The following is a 21,133-nucleotide window of genomic DNA, read 5'->3' on the forward strand; positions in this document are numbered from 1 at the left end:
GCATACGAGACGCAGGCCTCACACTACATCGGGAGAAGTGCGAATTCCTGTGCCGGAAGATCCAGTTCTTCGGCTACATCTTCTCAGCTGACGGCGTCAACCCCGATCCGGACAAGGTCAAGGACATCAAGGAGGCAGCCGCTCCTGCAAATGTCACGGAGGTGAGGAGTTTTCTAGGAATGGTGAATTACTGTGGCAGGTTCATCAAGGATCTAGCGAACCTCACAGCGCCACTGAGAGAACTCACAAAGGAGTCAACCCCCTGGACATGGAACAATGACCAGAGTAGAGCATTTGAGGAAGTCAAACACGCACTCTCAGAAGCCACGACGCTGGCCTTCTTCGACCCGGCCAAGCTGACACAGATTGCCGTCGATGCCGGTCCAGTCGGGCTGGGCGCAGTCCTGCTGCAACGGAAGACGAATGCCGAGGAGTGGGCCCCAGTGGCCTTCGCCAGCCAGTCACTCACTGAGACGGAGCAGAGATACTCTCAAATAGAAAAGGAGGCGATCGCCATTCATTGGGGGTGTCGTCACTTCCACCTGTATGTCTACGGCAAACCCTTTGTTGTGACCACCGACCATAAGCCACTGGTTTCCCTGTTTGCGGGCACCTCCACGAAGCCGCCGCCAAGGATAGAGAAGTGGATGTTGCAACTGCAGGACTACAACTGCAAGATTGAGTACCAGCCGGGTGCGCGAAACCCGGCGGACTACCTATCTCGCCACCCCCGCACAGCAACTCCAAGAGAAATAAAAGAGGCGGCAGAAACAGAAGAGTACGTCCGGTGCGTCACGGCGCGGTCATGCCCCCGGCCAGTGTCCATGGCTAGCCTGTCCCAGGCCACCAGTGAAGACGAGTGCCTACAAAGAGCGAGAGTAGCAGTCCGAGACAACAGCTGGACCCGCGCCCGAGAGGAGTGGAAGAGCCTGACGCCTCAGGCGAAGCAGATAATGGAGAGCTTGTACCATGTGAGGACAGAACTGACGGAAGACGAGACTGGGTGCCTGCTGAGAGGCCACCGGCTGGTCATACCGATGTCCCTCACCCAGAGAGTGGTGGATCTAGCCCATATCGGTCACCAGGGCATGGTCAAGACTAAGTCACGGCTCCGAACCAAAGTATGGTTCCCTCTCATGGACGAAATTGTGGAGGCTACCGTTCGAGAGTGCCAGGCGTGTCAGCTAACCGGTCAAGTGCCCCGGCCGGCCCCTGTGGTGATGGAGCCTCGCCCGAGGAGGCCCTGGTCAAAGATCAGCGTCGACTTCGGCAGCCTGCCAGACGGACGGCACACCTTGGTGGCCATAGATGATCACTCCAAATATCCGGAGGTTGAGATACTGACTGTTCTGAGTGCTCAGGAAGTAATCCCGAAGCTCGAGAAAATCATGGCAACCCATGGCATTGTTAAAGAGATCCGAACCGATAATGGATCACCGTTTCAGAGCCAAGACTTCGCGGTGTACCTACAAGCTCTCGGGATTCACCACCGGCGAATCACCCCCCGATGGCCTCAAGCGAACGGAGAAGCAGAACGCTTCATGAGGACCCTCAACAAAGTGATACGGATCGCCCACGAAAAGAGCCAGTCTGTAGAACTTGCCATTTTCACATTCCTCCGCAGCTATCGCCAAACGCCCCACTCAATCACGGGAGTGGCACCCGCGCACTTGCTAATGGGGCGGGTTGTCACCGATTCAATACCGCATCACCCAGAATGGCAGCCCGAAACTCCCAATGACAGTGCCATTGATGCGCATCGACGTGGAGCATTTGCCCAAGCCGACGCCCGCCGGAGGGCTGTGTCCTCACCAATAGCCCCAGGTGACCATGTACTGATTCGCAATCGGGTGCCAGGGGGCAAATTTTGTTTGAACTTCGAACCTCAGCCCTGGATGGTGGAGAAAGTCCGAGGCACGTGCGTGACCGCCCGGAAGGGTGCTGAAAGGATAACGAGGAATGTCTCATTCTTCAAGAAAGTTCCCGTGCCCTCCGGAGTGGATGAACGACGCCAGGACAGGGTTATGAGGGACATGCCGCGAGAGGAAAGACTCTTAGAACCCGAGGGCCAGGCGGGTGAGAGAGCAGAGCCCACAGGTCAAGGACATGACACTACGCAGCACCAGCCAGAGACCTTGCCGCCTGAAGTAGCTGGTGTGCCCGAGGCCGGAGAGAACGGCGCAGAGGGTGACTCTGGGAGCGGAGGTCCGGATGCTGCAGTGGAACGTGGCGGAGTGCGATACGACCTGAGGCCGCACCCCGCGCCCTCTTGCCGGTTACGAGACTACGTAAAGTAAGACTGTTTAAGTTTTATTGTTGGGACTTCAAGCTGCAGAGTGAGGGACACTGTGAAACCTGTTGTCCATACCTGGGGGTGTAATCACGAACCCGGGGTTGTATTGTATTTTTGTTTTGTGTGTTGGGGAGGAATGTAGTGTCGCGATATTCATCCCTGACGTGACACGCAATGGTGTGCACGTCAGGGCACGTTAGTTGTACGTTCCTGAATAAATACGACGTCACGCAGACACGTAGGCAGAAACGCCACGGCTGCTGAGACGGCGAACAAGCAACACAAGTGTCCCGTGTAATTATTGGGCCCCACGTGCTAGGCTTACACCACGGGCCTATCTGCTTAGGCCCCCAGCGACACCACACTCAATGCCGGTTGATTTTGGGCAAATCACTTAATCTTCAGTAAATAGCTGGTATTCTTTAAACGTGCTTCCATACCTTTGAGTCGCGCTCACCCCTATTTTCAGCGACTGCTTTGCTCAAAGGTTTGGGGCTACCCCAGTACAAGGGTTTCAACCCTGTGGGTTGATGCAAACATTGCCAATGTCTGTGTCTGAAAACCCTAAGTCAAAGGTTTGAATCCTAGTTGGTGCAATGAGTAAAAGCAGCATGTGCTATTTATCACCTTTCTTTGTTTCTACTAATGAGATTCAATGTGTTAACAATCTTTCCTACTGGCACATTTATGAATTAAAACACTGAGTTTAGCACACAATATCCGTATTACACTGCTTTATTTGAGAGAGAATTTTGATCTTATGTACATTAATCTGGCACTCAGGTGAAGCGCTCCAACTCTTTTGTATGTCATCTACCCACTTTGGTTGTTGTGGGTCCACCTAGGTGCACAGCGCTGCAGTATCCTTTGGGGATGGGCGATTATATGTTTAGCCTCCTGGTGTTCGCACAGAGAATATCAGGATTTGGGTATTGGTTAAAAAAAATATATATAGTCAGGCTAACTTTCTAAGGTTCAGCCCATATTGCAGCCTGAGGTTAAGTTCTGGGGGTGGCCAGCACATATTTGGCACCGGGCATCCAAGGAACTGGTGGGTAATTTTGGGTTTGTTCCAGTCAAGTGATGCTGCTTTTATTATATTCGTGAATCTTTCACCTACTCTAACCTGGTTCTATTTCTATCCCTTGTATAGGAATCACGCGGGCTTGTCTGACCATTGGCAGGATACAAGTTTTGTGTTCCACACAGTAGCCCTAGGTTCTGTGGATTGGGAGGTAAGAGCTTGGGGCTCAACATCAGGATGGGGGTGGGGGGCACTCCCTGGGTAATCTTCATGGGTGGGGGGCAGTCATGCTGAGATGTTCAGCTTAGCGGCGTAGGACGCAATGTAATAGGGAGCTGGTCCTTTTGTGTGGTTGGCCATAGTTGCATCCCGCCTCACATGCCTTTTTCCCTTTCTTTCGATTAGCATGGCACTGAAATGCGGACACCTGGCCACTGAGGTCCCCGTTACAGAGGCAGAGCTTTGTTCCTGCAGTGAGCGCTGGAAAGGTGCGAAAACCCATGGTATCGAATGGGTCCTCAAGATAGTGTCTGATGGACCGGGAAAAGATCAGCAGCGGTCTACGGCTCTCCCCAAGTGACAGAGGAAAGTGCCAGCATGCCACATGGACACCCTCCCTACACCAAGGAGCAAGGCCAGTCCTCAGTCTCAGGTCCCGCTCACAGAGGAGATAGAGTCAGCTGGACTATTGTCTGCGTTCCACCTGTGAGGGCAGGTTTCCATTGGGCCAAACTATAGCGCTAATGTGGGAGTGGTGGGTCAGAGTAATGTGGTCATTTTCCCAGCATCCCAGGGCAATGGTCTCCCTCCGGCCTGCTCGGCCCCAACTCTTGTGCAGGTGGCAGAAGTGGTCCCATCCGCGCAGCCCTCAACTTCAACTGCAGTCGCTGCAACTCGCCCTCCCTTAATCTCAGTTGCACGGATAGTGGGGCTTGAGGCAGCTTCCACACCTACTGAGGTAGTTTCGGGGTTGGGCACAGCACTCAGGTCACAACCAGCCGCTCCCATTATTGTTAGCGCAGGGCATCCAGCACTCTCCACCAGTCCCATGCTCTTTGGCACAACACTGCCCGCTTTGCCCCCTCCTTCGTAAATCGAGTGGCATGTGCCAGCTGAAACCAGGGAAAAGATTCACAAAGGAGAATTCTGTGATGCATTTGACTTGATAAATGGAGGAGCGGTTCCGCAGAAGACCAGGGCCGGGAAGGAGGGGGAGCACAAAACCAAAGAAGGTTTGAGTTAAGAGGTCTCAGAAGAATTGGGCAACAGGTTATTCCATTTACTCAGCTAACCTGACAGTAAAGATCCCTGATTAGGTTCCCCCAGTTGTTTCGGATTTATGTCTCTAATGCACAGTGCAGTGTTCGAATTCCAGGGCTCAGCTTGGTTACAATTTGACACAAATTTTAAGCAGTTGAATGCGATCAGGCCCTAGGTAGCATGGGATCAAAGGGAGATTAACATTTGGCACTCCAAATTCAACATGGCTCCTTCCTCGTCGAAATATTCTCAGTCCTTTTGGACGGAAAAAGGATTTGGGGACCGAAAGTAAGCATGCTGGCAGTAAAACAAGAAAGAATATCACAAGCGGCTTGCAAGTTGAATCACCTCTGCTGCTTCTGCAGAGTGCATGGGCATCCAGAGATCAAGGGCTTCAAAAACATGGGAAACCAAAGGAGCAGCCTGTCCCCAAAAATCATTGACCCTCTCCCGTTGTCTACCAAGCTCCCGTCACACCTCATCAGTAAATACATAAATTGTCACGATGCTCATCTTCTGTATTATGGTTTAAGGGATGGCTTTCGCATCCCCTCTAACGCCGCTCTAACCTCAGCCCCACATAGGGATCAAGGGTCTGCTGTGCGCCAACCTGAGATTGCTAGGGAGAAGATGCAGAAGAAAGTGTGGGCCGGGAGGGTGACAGGTCCTTTTGAATTCCCTCCATGTGCAGCTCTGGACTGCGCGCCTTTAGGGCTGGTCCCAAAGAAAGAGCCAGGCAAATTCCTGCTGATCCACAACTTTCCCCCCAACTTTCCCCCCGGGTTGTGCGTCAATGATGGTCTGGAACAGGACCTATGCGTAGTGCGTTACACTACCTTTGATGAGGCGATCTCCAAGCTGCAGAAGCTGGGGCAGGGGGCGTTGATATAGAGGCTGCTTTTTGCCTCTTGCTGGTACACCCGGACGACACCTGCTTTCTGGGTTTACTTTTGAGGTGCAATTCTATATTGCCTTGTACATGCCCATGGCGTGTGCCACTGCATGGTCCTTATTTATGACCTTTAGTAGGTTCTTAGAGTGGGCGGTCAGGGACCTGGTGGCCTCCGTTGACAAAGTGCATTACCTAGACAACTTTTTCTTCATGGGGCCACCGGGCTCTCCGGCATAAGGGAAGGTCCTGCTGGGCTTCCGCGAACTTACGCAGACACTGGCTAAGGAGAAAACGGAGGGCCCAATGACTGAAATTTCATTCCTTGGCATAGAAATAGACTCAGTAGCAGGGGTGCGTAGGCTACCTCAGAGCAACGGGTCCACCTTCAGGGCCTCCATTGAGTCATGTCTGTCGGTCAAAAAAGTCACGCTTCATCAATTGCAGGTTTTGGTGGGTCAGCTAAACTTTCCACTCAACATGAGCCCCATGGAAGGGTGTTCTCAAGGAATATTGCCAGGGCCATGTCCGGCCTCCGGTCCAAACACCACCACACTAGGCTATCACATGAGGTCAGGGATGATCTGTACATATGGAGAGACTTCCTTTCAAATGTTAATGGAACACTCTTGTGGCGCCAACCAGCGCAGTCCAGCGCAGACTTGTCTCTCTACACAGACGCTGCAGGCAGCGTGGGCTTAGGGGCAGTGTTTGGCACTAACTGGGCAATACAGCATTGGCCAGTTGAGTGGGTATCAACTGGACTCACTCACATCATTACATTCTGGGAATTGTTCCCAACTGTAGTGGCCCTGCAGATTTAGGGTGTTTTCCTAGCAAATAGAAGTATCATCTTCTGGTCCGACAGTTTGTCTGCGGTGGTGGCAATTAACAATCAGAGCGCTAGATGTCCTCTCGTGTTGAGGCTGCTCAAGGCCCTCAACCGCAGTTGCCTAGTGTCAAAAGTACATTTCTCTGCCAAGCATGTCCCTGGTGTAAGTAATACACCAGCTGATTCCTTTCCCATTTTAAGTTTGTAGAGTTCAGAGCACTGTCCCCGCAGACGGACAAGATGATGACGGACTCTCCTAAGGAATTGTGGAGGCTTGGTGCCCCATTGTCCCAGAATTAATTGCAGAATCCTTGTCCCCGGGCAAAATGTGTGTATGAGGTAGCATGGCAAGCGTATGTTGCATCTTTTAGTTCACCTGGCATTTATGAAATTTTTTTCCCCAGAGGATGTGTTCCATTTCTTGGCTATGCAGAAGGCTTGTGGTATGTCCCTACACTTAGTAAGGAGAAGGATGCCTGCAATTACCTTCTTCGCAGGTCGAGGAGTGTTAGGGATTTGACCAAGGACATTAGAGTGCGGAGGGCCATCAAGGGATGGGAGCACCTGGTCCCAGTGGCACAGGACAGCAGGAGATCTATTGATGTAACTAGGCTGTCACTGTGTAAATTGTTTTTATGTGCAATTAGAAAGTACCCCCAAGCCTGTTTAAAAACAACGTCACTTTTAGTCATTTGTAAGCCCAATCACCCATTTATACTAGAAAACCTACAGGATGCACAAAAATGAAAAATTATAATCAAAATCATTCTTCCCGTTTCTGTAGGATTACATGATTTGTTGTTTTTGTAAAGATAAGTGGTGCCAGGAGGCTGCTTCACTGGATGTTGATATACATTACACTTAGAAGTGAAGACATCAGTCTCAAAGGCAACCACAAGTGTCCAGGGATCAGTTATCAGCTTAATATAGGACCCTCTATTCTAACACTGCTCACTCCAGCAGGTAGCAACAAAGCAACCCAATCTTTAGTAGCCACAGATCAGTGGTGGGCAAGTCAGCAAATATATAGAGTGATAAAAAATAAGGCAAAAGATCGGTATATATATATATATTCACTGAAAAAACCATAGGTTTCACACATGTTATAGTTAGCGGAAATTTTACTGATAAAAAACCAATGAAATTGCCCCGTTATAGTTAGTGCTGGCAACTATAACTCACGCGACCGCAATCCTCTGCTGATGCTAATACTGTATTTAGACACTTATTTGCCCATGTCTTCTTCCATACATTTTTAGCTATACATATATTACAAATATTTTTTTTTATAAAGACACATATGTCATCAGCAGAAGATTGCGGTCGCGTGAGTTATAGTTGCCAGCACTAACTATAACGGGGCAATTTCATTGGTTTTTTATCAGTAAAATTTCCGCTAACTATAACATGTGTGAAACCTATGGTTTTTTCAGTGAATTTGCAAGGTTTTTTAAATGCTAATTCCTAACTATAACGTGTGTGAAACCTATGGTTTTTTCAGTGAATTTGTACGGTTTTTTAAATGCTAAGTTACTTTACGCCATTCGAGGCGTGCGCGCCCACTTAACGCAGTGCGTTCCGTGCACGGTTTTTATCAACTTTAATAAGCCCTGTACATTTGGTGGCCTTCGGCCACCAAAAGCACAGGGGGTGGGGTCAATGTGGATAGTGTTTTTTTTATTTCGATTTTATAATTTCATGTTGCCAAAATATAGTTTTTTTACTGATGTAATAAGCCCTGTACATTTGGTGGCCTACGGCCACCAAAAGCACTGGGGGTGGGGTAAGTGTGGATAGTGTTTTTTTTATTTCTATTTTTTACCGTACGCTTACGGTAAGCGTACGGTAAGCGTACTCGGCGAAATTGCCGAAAAAAAAATAAAACCGTTTTTGCTCTTGGGGGATGTTTGGGGACTCCCTCAACATGACTATGTGGGAGGGAGTTGTCAAAACAGCCCCGTAACATGTTTTTGGGCATCATGTTTGATAAATAACACTCAGTGCGAGAGACAAAATGGCGGACGCCGCTTCCTGGTTTCGGCCGATTCGAATGTTTACTAAGATCTAAGAGCCAATCAGAATCGCGCTCGCGCACGCCACCGTACGCGTACGGTAAGCGTACGGTAAGCGTACCGTAAGCGTACCGTAAGCGGGCTCAGATATATATATTGATTTAAAGGCTATTTTCTCAGAATCTACAGAACAGATTTACACCAAACCTACAAAAGGCACTTCCTTGACATAGGGACTACCTCTCTGCCAAATTTCTAGTAATTCTGTTCAGCTGTTCGGGCTGTAGCTCGTTCTAAAGGTCCTATGGAAAAATGCATGGGAAAAACGCGTTTTGGGACCCCCCTTTTATCTCAGCCCCCGCTTGACGAATCCCCCCGAGACTTTCAGGGTAGGAGCGGAGCGTAGCGCCCCACCTATTTTGAGAAATTTGCGAGGATTCATCGACCGGCGCCAAAGTTATTCAAAATAGAATGTTGCGGATTTCCTATGGAAAAGGGGTCCTAACTATAACTACCTACTGGCGACCGCCAGTAGGAGATATATATATATATATATATATATATATATATATCCGATTGGCCGCACTCTGCTCGTCCTACCAGCATGTTGCCCCAAGGAACTGTGGTCCATGTAGTAGCGACGGCGATTACGCCTGTGTCAAAGTGTTCGTTGAAAGTAAGTGTCGCATTAGCCATCCCTGGACACGTGTTTCGAGGTAGTTGCCGCTCGTCAGCAGGGAGTAGGTGAGTGTGTGGGGTTGCCGCGTAGACTGCCAGAAAAGTATTATCGGGTAAAGTACCACTCATGGCGCGCAGGTGCTGGTCCAGGGCTCGTCAGCCCAATGGCTCAAGGGAGCCTTAATACAAAACATCCGATTGGCCGCACTCTGCTCGTCCTACCAGCATGTTGCCCCAAGGAACTGTGGTCCATGTAGTAGCGACGGCGATTACGCCTGTGCCAAAGTGTTCGATTTTTTTGTATTAAGGCTCCCTTGAGCCATTGGGCTGACGAGCCCCGGACCAGCACCTGCGCGCCATGAGTGGTACTTTACCTGATAATACTTTTTTGGCAGTCTACGCGGCAACCCCACATACTCACCTACTCCCTGCTGACGAGAGGCAACTACCTCGAAACACGTGTCCAGGGATGGCTAATGCGACACTTACTTTCTTCGAATACTTTTGGCACAGGCGTAATCGCCGTCGCCACTACATGGACCACAGTTCCTTGGGGTAACATGCTGGTAGGATGAGCAGAGTGCGGCCAATTGCATTTTTTGTATTAAGGCTCCCTTGAGCCATTGGGCTGACGAGCCCCGGACCAGCACCTGCGCGCCATGAGTGGTACTTTACCTGATAATACTTTTTTGGCAGTCTACGCGGCAACCCCACACACTCACCTACTCCCTTGCTGACGAGAGGCAACTACCTCGAAACACGTGTCCAGGGATGGCTAATGCGACACTTACTTTCTTCGAATACTTTTGGCACAGGCGTAATCGCCGTCGCCACTACATGGACCACAGTTCCTTGGGGTAACATGCTGGTAGGATGAGCAGAGTGCGGCCAATTGGATTTTTTGTATTAAGGCTCCCTTGAGCCATTGGGCTGACGAGCCCCGGACCAGCACTTGCGCGCCATGAGTGGTACTTTACCTGATAATACTTTTTTGGCATTCTACGCGGCAACCCCACACACTCACCTACTCCCTGCTGACGAGAGGCAACTACCTCGAAACACGTGTCCATGGATGGCTAATACGACACTTACTTTCTTCGAATACTTTTGGCACAGGCGTAATCGTCGTCGCCACTACATGGACCACAGTTCCTTGGGGTAACATGCTGGTAGGATGAGCAGAGTGCGGCCAATTGGATTTTTTGTATTAAGGCTCCCTTGAGCCATTGGGCTGACGAGCCCCGGACCAGCACCTGCGCGCCATGAGTGGTTCTTTACCTGATAATACTTTTTTGGCAGTCTAAGCGGCAACCCCACACACTCACCTACTCCCTGCTGACGAGAGGCAACTACCTCGAAACACGTGTCCAGGGATGGCTAATGCGACACTTACTTTCTTCGAATACTTTTGGTACAGGCGTAAGCGCCGTCGCCACTACATGGACCACAGTTCTTTGCGGTAACATGCTGGTAGGATGAGCAGAGTGCGGATATATATCTATATATATATATATATCTATATATATATATATATATATATATATATCTATATATCTATATATATCTATATCTATATATATCTATATCTATATATATCTATATATATATCTATTCACTGAAAAAACCATAGGTTTCACACATGTTATAGTTAGCGGAAATTTTACTGATAAAAAACCAGTGAAATTGCCCCGTTATAGTTAGTGCTGGCAACTATAACTCACGCGACCGCAATCCTCTGCTGATGCTAATACTGTATTTAGACACTTATTTGCCCATGTCTTCTTCCATACATTTTTAGCTATACATATATTACAAATATTTTTTTTTCATAAAGACACATATGTCATCAGCAGAAGATTGCGGTCGCGTGAGTTATAGTTGCCAGCACTAACTATAACGGGGCAATTTCACTGGTTTTTTATCAGTAAAATTTCCGCTAACTATAACATGTGTGAAACCTATGGTTTTTTCAGTGAATTTGCAAGGTTTTTTAAATGCTAATTCCTAACTATAACGTGTGTGAAACCTATGGTTTTTTCAGTGAATTTGTACGTTTTTTTAAATGCTAAGTTACTTTACGCCATTCGAGGCGTGCGCGCCCACTTAACGCAGTTCGTTCCGTGCACGGTTTTTATCAACTTTAATAAGCCCTGTACATTTGGTGGCCTTCGGCCACCAAAAGCACAGGGGGTGGGGTCAATGTGGATAGTGTTTTTTTTATTTCGATTTTATAATTTCATGTTGCCAAAATTTAGTTTTTTTAACCTATTAATAATCCCTGTACATTTGGTGGCCTACGGCCACCAAAAGCACAGGGGGTGGGGTAAGTGTGGATAGTGTTTTTTTTTTTTTTTTTTTTACCGTACGCTTACGGTAAGCGTACGGTAAGCGTACTCGGCGAAATTGCCGAAAAAAAAATAAAACCGTTTTTGCTCTTGGGGGATGTTTGGGGACTCCCTCAACATGACTATGTGGGAGGGAGTTGTCAAAACAGCCCCGTAACATGTTTTTGGCCATCTTGTTTGATAAACAACACTCAGTGCGAGAGACAAAATGGCAGCCGCCGCTTCCTGGTTTCGGCCGATTCGAATGTTTACTAAGATCTAAGAGCCAATCAGAATCGCGCTCGCGCACGCCACCGTACGCTTACGGTAAGCGTACGGTAAGCGTACCGTAAGCGGGCTCAGATATATATATTAATTTAAAGGCTATTTTCTCAGAATCTACTGAACAGATTTACACCAAACCTACAAAAGGCACTTCCTTGACCTAGGGACTACCTCTCTGCCAAATTTCTAGTAATTCTGTTCAGCCGTTCGGGCTGTAGCTCGTTCTAAAGGTCCTATGGAAAAATGCATGGGAAAAACGCGTTTTGGGACCCCCCTTTTATCTCAGCCCCCGCTTGACGAATCCCCCCGAGACTTTCAGGGTAGGAGCGGAGCGTAGCGCCCCACCTATTTTGAGAAATTCGCGAGGATTCATCGACCGGCGCCAAAGTTATTCAAAATAGAATGTTGAGGTTTTCCTATGGAAAAGGGGTCCTAACTATAACTACCTACTGGCGACCGCCAGTAGGTAATATATATATCTATATATCTATATATATCTATATCTATATCTATATCTATATCTATATCTATATCTATATATATATATATATATATATATATCTCCAAAAGTTGTCCACCTTTAAGTAGCACTCGACCAGCAGCTTGGTTTATGTGTAGGTAGGGACGGGGATCCGCTTGTAGGAGCCGCTCCGTAGTGGATTTGCCTGACGCGTTTCGAAGCTCCATATGCTTCTCTTCAGAGGCTTTAACGGAAGCGGTGTGCGCAACCACTGACCCACTTCACCATTTTCCATATGACACACCCACCAATGGGAGGCTCACATGAGACTGTGCATTATGGGAAGTGTAGTGCGGAGAGCACACAATCAAGTCCTGTATGGACCCTGCAAGTGGGCCCGTCCTCGATCCTGTATACGGCTGCTGTTTCACTTTCGTGACCCCCAAAAATTACGGGGTGGTGCATACTCCGCGGCTGGACGGCCGCGTGTTATATACTGCTCCAAAAGTTGTCCACCTTTAAGTAGCACTCGACCAGCAGCTTGGTTTATGTGTAGGTAGGGACGGGGATCCGCTTGTAGGAGCCGCTCCGTAGTGGATTTGCCTGACGCGTTTCGAAGCTCCATATGCTTCTCTTCAGAGGCTTTAACGGAAGCGGTGTGCGCAACCACTGACCCACTTCACCATTTTCCATATGACACACCCACCAATGGGAGGCTCACATGAGACTGTGCATTATGGGAAGTGTAGTGCGGAGAGCACACAATCAAGTCCTGTATGGACCCTGCAAGTGGGCCCGTCCTCGATCCTGTATACGGCTGCTGTTTCACTTTCGTGACCCCCAAAAATTACGGGGTGGTGCATACTCCGCGGCTGGACGGCCGCGTGTTATATACTGCTCCAAAAGTTGTCCACCTTTAAGTAGCACTCGACCAGCAGCTTGGTTTATGTGTAGGTAGGGACGGGGATCCGCTTGTAGGAGCCGCTCCGTAGTGGATTTGCCTGACGCGTTTCGAAGCTCCATATGCTTCTCTTCAGAGGCTTTAACGGAAGCGGTGTGCGCAACCACTGACCCACTTCACCATTTTCCATATGACACACCCACCAATGGGAGGCTCACATGAGACTGTGCATTATGGGAAGTGTAGTGCGGAGAGCACACAATCAAGTCCTGTATGGACCCTGCAAGTGGGCCCGTCCTCGATCCTGTATACGGCTGCTGTTTCACTTTCGTGACCCCCAAAAATTACGGGGAGGTGCATACTCCGCGGCTGGACGGTCGCGTGTTATATACTGCTCCAAAAGTTGTCCACCTTTAAGTAGCACTCGACCAGCAGCTTGGTTTATGTGTAGGTAGGGACGGGGATCCGCTTGTAGGAGCCGCTCCGTAGTGGATTTGCCGGACGCGTTTCGAAGCTCCATATGCTTCTCTTCAGAGGCTTTAACGGAAGCGGTGTGCGCAACCACTGACCCACTTCACCATTTTCCATATGACACACCCACCAATGGGAGGCTCACATGAGACTGTGCATTATGGGAAGTGTAGTGCGGAGAGCACACAATCAAGTCCTGTATTGTCCCTGCAAGTGGGCCCGTCCTCGATCCTGTATACGGCTGCTGTTTCACTTTCGTGACCCCAAAAAATTACGGGGTGGTGCATACTATACTATATATATATAAAAATCTCCCTCAAAACATCCACGGTCTGGCATAGCTCGAAGACCCAAAATACAAGCAGAGCTTTGGAAAGTATTGGCACGTAAATAACAAACATCTATTTGTTTAACATTTGGAAGTGTTTCTATGTCTTGCATAGATTACATTACTACATCCAACATTTATTGAAATTAATTTCTAACAGTAAACTTACAAAGATTCAAGAACCAACAATCCCCGCCATATGCCCAGAGGAGAATGCCATGAGTGGGCCATGAGGCAATTCAGTGCATGATGAGCACTATGTAAATGGTTAATTTTATTATAATAAATTGGATTCTGAAATTACTGTATATAAACCGGTCTTTAATTTCTTTATAATAGGCGACTTGTGATGCACCCAGTTGCTTATTATAAAGAAGTGAGTAGTTGCTCAACTGTAATAACTTATTACAGTTCAGTGCTGCAAGAGCCAGCAGCTGAGGAGAAAGGCAGGTTAGATCATGGAGAATAATTAAACTTACATATGCCTACTACCCTTCCTGAGGATATAGGCCATCAACCATGACTCTACAGCCAACTCTGTCCTAGGCTTTTCTTTCAATCTGACTCCAGGTGTAACCCATCTCCTTGCAGTCAGCCTCGAGGCCTTGACACCAGATGTTTCTTGGCCTTCCGCTTTTCCTTTTCCCTTGAGGGTTCCGGGTAAGGGCTTGCCTGGTAGTGTTTGATGTGGGTTTAAGGAGGGTGTGACTTATCCAGCCCCAGCATCTTTTCGTGATTTCTTACTGAGCCAGGAGTTGGAACGTCTGCTGCTGTAGGTCATTGTTGCTAATGGTGTTAGGCCAGCGGATTTGGAGGATTTTCCTCAGACTGGTGTTGGTAAAAGTATAGACTTTATTGGTGGTGGTGGTAACTGTTGCCCTCCACGTTTCTCTTCCATATAGAATGACAGATTTTATGTTGGTGTTAAAAAGCCTGATCTTGGTTTGCAGCGTTAGGTCCTTGATCCAGATAATCTTTAGCTGATAAAGGCAGCCCTTGTTTGAACAATTCTTGCCTCAAAGTCAGCGTCTGTGCCGCCATGCTTGCCTATGACACTGTTCAGTTAGGTGAAGCCTCAACCTCTTTCAGTGGATCGCCTGCAAGAGTGACTGCAGTTGTGCTGGCCGTGTTAGCCTTCAGGATCTTGGTTTTTCACCTGTGGATGTTACGGTCAAATTGTGCTGATGTGGCTGCCATTTTGCCGGTCTTCTTTTGGATCTGCAGATGGATATTACAGAGTAGGACCGGGTCATCAAGCTGCATCCAAGGTGTCCCATGGATCCAATTCCTTCTCCTTGCTGTCAATGTCTTCATGATCCAGTCGAAGGTCAGCAGGAAGAGAAAAGGGGAGAGCAAACAACCCTGGCGGTTGTCGGTCCTTACTTTGAAAGCTTCCGTGAGTTGTCCTCCATTGACTATCTTGCAGGTCACTCCCTTGTAAGAGTTCCGGATGATTCTTATGAATTTATCTGGCGCGTCGTAGTGAGAGAGAAATCTCCAAAGGAACTCTCTATCCATGCTGTTGAATGCCTTCGCATAGTCAAGTTGACAGAGGGGGAATTTCCATGCCATTGACTGTTCAATGATGATGCGCAATGTTGCAATCTGGTCTGTGCAAGATCTATCTTTTTGGAAGCCAGCTTGCTGGTCTCACGATTGAATGCCAATTTGTTCCTTCAATGAAGCATAATTAAAGCAGCTTTAAAGAAAGAAAATGAAAGTTGGCTTTTCTTTATTCCACTCGGTTTTTACAGCTGTACAGTGACAAACAGAAAGAAGATCGTTATGGCAACAACTTTATTTTTTAGCTCTCCCTAGGTAATTATTGAAAAGTTAGAATCTTTCTGAATGTTTCTCTGCATTCCGACTACTGCACCTTCTTATTAAAAAACTGACTTATTAAACTGGTTCTAAAATCTTTCTGCAACAAATATCTAACTGCGTTTTGATGTGTTTAATTTTACACACTTTTATTCTTCAGGTTTGCAAACATGCTCACTCTTTCATATGAAAGAGCTGCATACCAAGTATGTAGGTGGCTTGTGAGAAAGGTGATGGTGTGACCATGTATTATAAGGAATAAAGTTCTTCCTGCCGTACATAAGGATATTGCACGTCACCTCAGAGTTTCATACCCTAAAAAGGAATGGTTTGTCTCAGATCTCACAGTTTGGTCAATTAGGGAAGTCAAGGTTTGAACCTCTGTTTCCCTGTTTGCTACTCAGCCACTGGACAGTAGCTCCAGTTTTAGACAAAAGAACAGATTTTTGTGCTTTTGTGTCTTTCAAGACCTGAATTAAGGTATAGTAGCAAGTGAAATTTGCATACAACACACAACAAATCAATCTGACATGATACAGTCTTCTAGACACAACTTTTAGGCAAACTTCTAATATTCACTCTAAAAGTTGAGAGGCATTAAAGTATAAAACTGAAAGAACATGATAAGCAATCTAGCAAACCACACATATTAAAAATACATTTGTGTTATCTTCCCTAATACTAAAATGAGGCACAACATTTGCACGTTCATATCAATGGCTCCTCTGTTTCATTCCAGGAGAAGCTCAACATATTAATGGAGACAATTAAATAAAACAACAAACTAATGAGGTCAAAGATCCCATTCAGTTTGAGCACATCTGCGAAATGCATCTTCGGTCTGTAGACACAATCACCCTCTTGCCCTGGCTTCAAATTGGAATTTTAATGGAATAAGTTAAAGGAAAAACACACACTCTGAACCAGATATACGCCTTTGTATAGCATACTTGTCAGCGGTCCTTAGTTTAGCTAGGTGCCAAAATCCTTTCTTTCCAAAACTAAATTAGGGAGAGATAGTGTCCAAGATACTGGGCTCTGCTCTAAAATGGCTCGGCAGACCCACCGGGAAAGGGCCAAACCAGAGGCAGGCGTCAGAGCTGAGCCAGGCTTGACCCTACGGTTGTTGGTCCACCTACACCCCACACACTAAGTAACCTAAGCCTGATCTAGGAGGAGCAGTTATGCCCCTACTAAACTCTGGATCCCGAGAGATGCATTCTGGGGCAAAAGTGTGGTCACCTACCAAGAGAACATGGCTGTGTGTGAAAAGTGACACATGGACTTGAGAGGGAAAAAAAAGCTGCCACCAATTTTTCCTCTTGAAAGGCTTCGAAAGGAAATGCATGCAAGCAGTAAAAAAGTTGCTATAAGGTATATTGTTCTATTTAGCTGGCATACAATACAGCAATCAAAGTATATATAAGTTTTAACTTTGTAATTTTGAATACGCATTTATTTTCGAATATTTAACTTCCTCTTTATGCTCAGCGTTTGTCCAAATACTTTATAGACAAAAAAAGCCGCAAACTATGTTACAAAAAATCCAGTTCCGAAAATAAAAGGCCTTAGGCCAGCATCCTCGCTCTGCTGTAAATGTCAAGCGTGCCTCCCATCGAAATAACTGGTCTGCGCAGCTGGAGGAAGCGCAGCCGCGGGGAGGCCGTCAGGTCAGCCTAATTGCAATTTACACTACAAGGCGGCCAGGCTGCTAGAACTAGTCTAATTGCTCTGCGTCCTGGTCATTTGGGCCCCGAGGAAGCAGCGGAGGCGGGCGCAAAGGCCGCACAGTCCCATTATCCCCGACTAGGCCCCGAGCTTCAATATGGCGGATTGATATTCCACGCACAGGCCAGCAGGAGCCGCGCGCGCGAGCGGACCTTTTGTTTACCCCCAGCTAGGCTCGTTACCTTTTCTACTTCGGGCTGTCATTTTTCTCCCCCCTGTTTGACGGTAATGAACGTGAAGCCTCTCATGCCATTTTCGCCTTTACCAGACTCCATCCCTTCCCAACACGCACGTACGCTAATTATGACCCCTGGCTCGTCGCAGTCGTTGTGAGCTCCCCCTCCTACACAAAAAGGAAGCGTGGGTTGAGGCAGCCAAGAAGCCTGCTGTCACAAATCTGAACTAAAAGAGCCGCTTCGTTTCACATCTGCGAAAAAAGAAGTTAGGTTTGCCACCTGCCTATTGAAGAGGCATACATTTTGAAAAAACAAATGTGCATTTGCATAGATCTTACTTTAAGGACAAGACGCAGTTCCTCAAGTGCTGCTTCAGCTCCTGGTCCTTTTCGTAGGACTCCAAGACAGAGTGTGCGACGTCATGGTGGTAACAGTAGATTTTATATACGTCCTCCAGCGGGCCTTTGATGCGCAGGAACAGGTCTCCTGGTAAAAGCCAAGGATAATGGTTGAATGAGTGCGCCAGTGTACAGAACAGCCATTTTTAGCATTCACAATGTCAATCAAATGAACAGTGGCACGCTACAATGCGAGCTTATACAAGAGAACTCAAGTGTACTTTAAAACTGCAATGAAGCACATTCAGTGGAGGCAGACATAGGTAGTTCTTTTGCTGCAGTTAATTCTAAGTCTTGCCTTTTGATAAGACTCCACAGTGCTTGCCGAGGACAGAGGTTAGCACCTGCTGCTCAAACAAAGATGACCTCTTCAGTTAGAGAACTATTTTTTTCGTTTCTGAGAAGCAAGTGCCTGTTGTATAAAAATGGAGTTGACGCATGCCTGCTGTGGAAAAATGAGAGTTAAGGTAATCTGAGGCAGGAGGAATGGATGCCGGTGCCTCATATGGGGCGCACAGAAGTGGGTACTGCATTGGGTAGAACAGTGACAGGGTACTGTGAATTTGAACTAGGGTGAAGAGCTGCCAAGATGAGAAAGAAGACTTGAAAAAACAAGCACTGGCAAAGCCAATAGGTTTCGCTTATGTCAAAGTCTATTTCCACCTATACACCATAAATCTGGATTCTTCAGATCTGTGGCACATACCTTAGGCGGTGATCCGCACTGGTGTTGACTCTGCTTTAAGTCTACGGTCAACAAGAACCGACTCTGGTGCAGCCATTTAGATTCATTCTTCTAATAGGAGATTCCAGTTTTTGGATGTCCCTGTGGCTCTTGGCGGACCAGAACCATTTATGGCAAAGTGTACCCTGTATTGAGCCAACCTTTTTACAAGTTTGTTACACAATGCTTAGATCCCAGAGATTAATACTCATGACTGATTTGGAACAACATTTCATACTTTACAGAAGTGACCCTATATAATAAATCCTCTTGGTTCAGTGGCATAGCATGCAAGTCACAGGCCCTCATGCAAGCAAAGGAAAATGCTCCCTTGGACTGCTGTTGGTGGAGGGGGGGGAAGGAAAAATACAGCAATCATCAGGGTTCAATGGGGCCCTCAGAGCTCTGGGCCCCGGTGCATTGTACCTGGTGCACCAATGGTAGCTAAGCCTCTGTCTGGGTTGGAAGGTCCCGTCCAGAGTCCGAGTAAGCCACTAATTGCTGACATGCAGAGGATCTGCATGTGATGAAAGCTGGATTTAGGTAGAGTCGGTACACAAACAGAATCATTAGGATTTTTGACCTTCCGAACTTAAGTACGACTATTGCGTATGGTTGGTCTAAAACATTTCCTAATTTTTGTTATACACGCTTATTTGAGGAGAGTGACTAGAGAATTGGTCCGGACGACATTTATTTGTCATCTAGGGCAGAAACATGTTGACCTAAACAGGGTAGATATCTATAACCCTGTCTCACGTTGCTATTTTTAATCTTCCCAGTAGGATGTGAAGATGAAAAATTGGTTAATTCTACTGAGGAAGTCTTAATTCCCACACGTTTTTTCTTGTTTTGCACTCTGCCCCTCACTATCACTCCTTGAGGTCAATACAAAAACGTGCTTTTTTGAGAACACTCCCGTTCATTCCCGGCTGGGAAGTTGTAGCCCACATTGGGTACCTTGCGGTCCCTTTGTGTTGGAGGAACCCTATGATGAAGCATGTCACCCTCGGGTGAGTGAGGGTTTACGTCCATATAATGGTCATGCCCACCTACACGCTTTTTCTTTTCTTCACATTTAGTTATGCTGTTCTACACATAGTGTGAGTTACATGGGTTGGAAGGGCCTCATGAATCTGCAAGAACTTTATACAAGCAGCAAAACGTCTACTTTCATATAAAGTACAAGTATGGTTGATGCCAATAGGACAGGCTTATAAATGGGAGACACAAGGCAATGTGTGGTATAGAGCAAAGCCAAGTAGTAGTAGGGGAGGTCAACATTAGGGAACAAAGTAAATCAGGGGTACTACACACTTCAGTCAGTACTTTAGGAACACAAACTAAATACAGGAAGTACAATTGATATATTATGTATTTGGCCTTAAGTTCAAAGTCACTTCCTCAATATACTTGCCCAGCACTAATTCCTAGAGCTGGGCGAACCACTGAAAGCTTGAGTTAGGCTCAAGCCTAAAGCCTGGCTCTGTTTGAGGTCCTTTTGGAACCTCAAGCCCCTAACAAGCCGAGCTTTCATGTGGCTTCTGCCTGACTCCTTCCTTGTACCCTTTCCCTGTACTGTGGATGTGGCGTTATGGCCAGAGCGGTCAACTTTGTAACTGGGGAATCCTATTTGAGTCTTGGTGTTAGCTCAAAATCATGTGATTCTGGGCATATCACTTAATCTCCCCACTGCTATAAACAATGAATGGTGACCTGGTGTAATGTAACTGGTGCTCAAGTAAAACGCTCCAATACATTTGGATTGAGTTTACACTATTTAAATACATGCAGAAAAGTACATACCAAGGTAAAAACAAAGCCTTAACATAAGGAAAGACAAATAGATAGCCATTTTCCGGCTGATTTGTACAAAGTGACACCAGAAAACATGGATAAATTGCAGCTTCCCTGCTTAAATTGTGTGATCTTAGGCAAATATTTTAGTGCAGCAAAACTCTCTTTTCTTCGTTATCGCGTATGAAAGCTCTTTCAAATATGTGAGTTCAGAATACCAGTTGTACAAAGACTTATTGTGTTTTATTTAGTAGACGTATGTTTCTCTAGAACAAATTGGCTGGCCCATGTACAGGGTTTATATGACAATTGTGTTGGCTCTTAATTCACTAACAGTTCATTTTTTTAAACTATCACTTTTAATAAAGAACTTCTCAGTGTATTGTTGATGCGTTAATGTCAAGGCTTCCACATTTTGAAGAAATAAACTCTCTAGAAATTCAAAAAAGTTTATCATATTTTAAGTGATATTTGGTGTATTATTTACATGACAATCATTTTTAGGGCTCGGCTTGTGTACGAGCTCTAAGAGCCGAGACAGAGGCTCTCACTGTTAATTTGGTGGCTCGCCCATCTTTACTAATTCCCACTACAGAAATGTAAAAAAAAAGGAGTCTGCAGATTTTCCCATTGTTTCTATGGTTTCTCAAGCACCTTTTTCTCAATAAAACCAAGTACTGCATACCACTTTTCCTTTCATGTTTGTTGCTTCAGAGTACAGTCCATTAAATA

General features: G+C 46.7%; 1 protein-coding gene across 1 annotated transcript in view; it reads right to left on the reverse strand.

The window, feature by feature from the left end:
- The window catches only part of ARHGEF38 (Rho guanine nucleotide exchange factor 38), a 332,434-nt gene that overhangs the window by 114,883 nt on the left and 196,418 nt on the right, over window positions 1–21,133 (reverse strand). Inside the window, exon 4 of the mRNA XM_085641412.1 lies at window positions 17,821–17,968. Coding sequence (XP_085497538.1) covers window positions 17,821–17,968 — 148 coding nt within the window. The remainder of the gene's footprint in view (window positions 1–17,820; window positions 17,969–21,133) is intronic.

Source organism: Triturus cristatus, chromosome 2_2 (genome assembly GCF_964204655.1).
Source record: "Triturus cristatus chromosome 2_2, aTriCri1.1, whole genome shotgun sequence".
Taxonomy (NCBI): domain Eukaryota; kingdom Metazoa; phylum Chordata; class Amphibia; order Caudata; family Salamandridae; genus Triturus; species Triturus cristatus.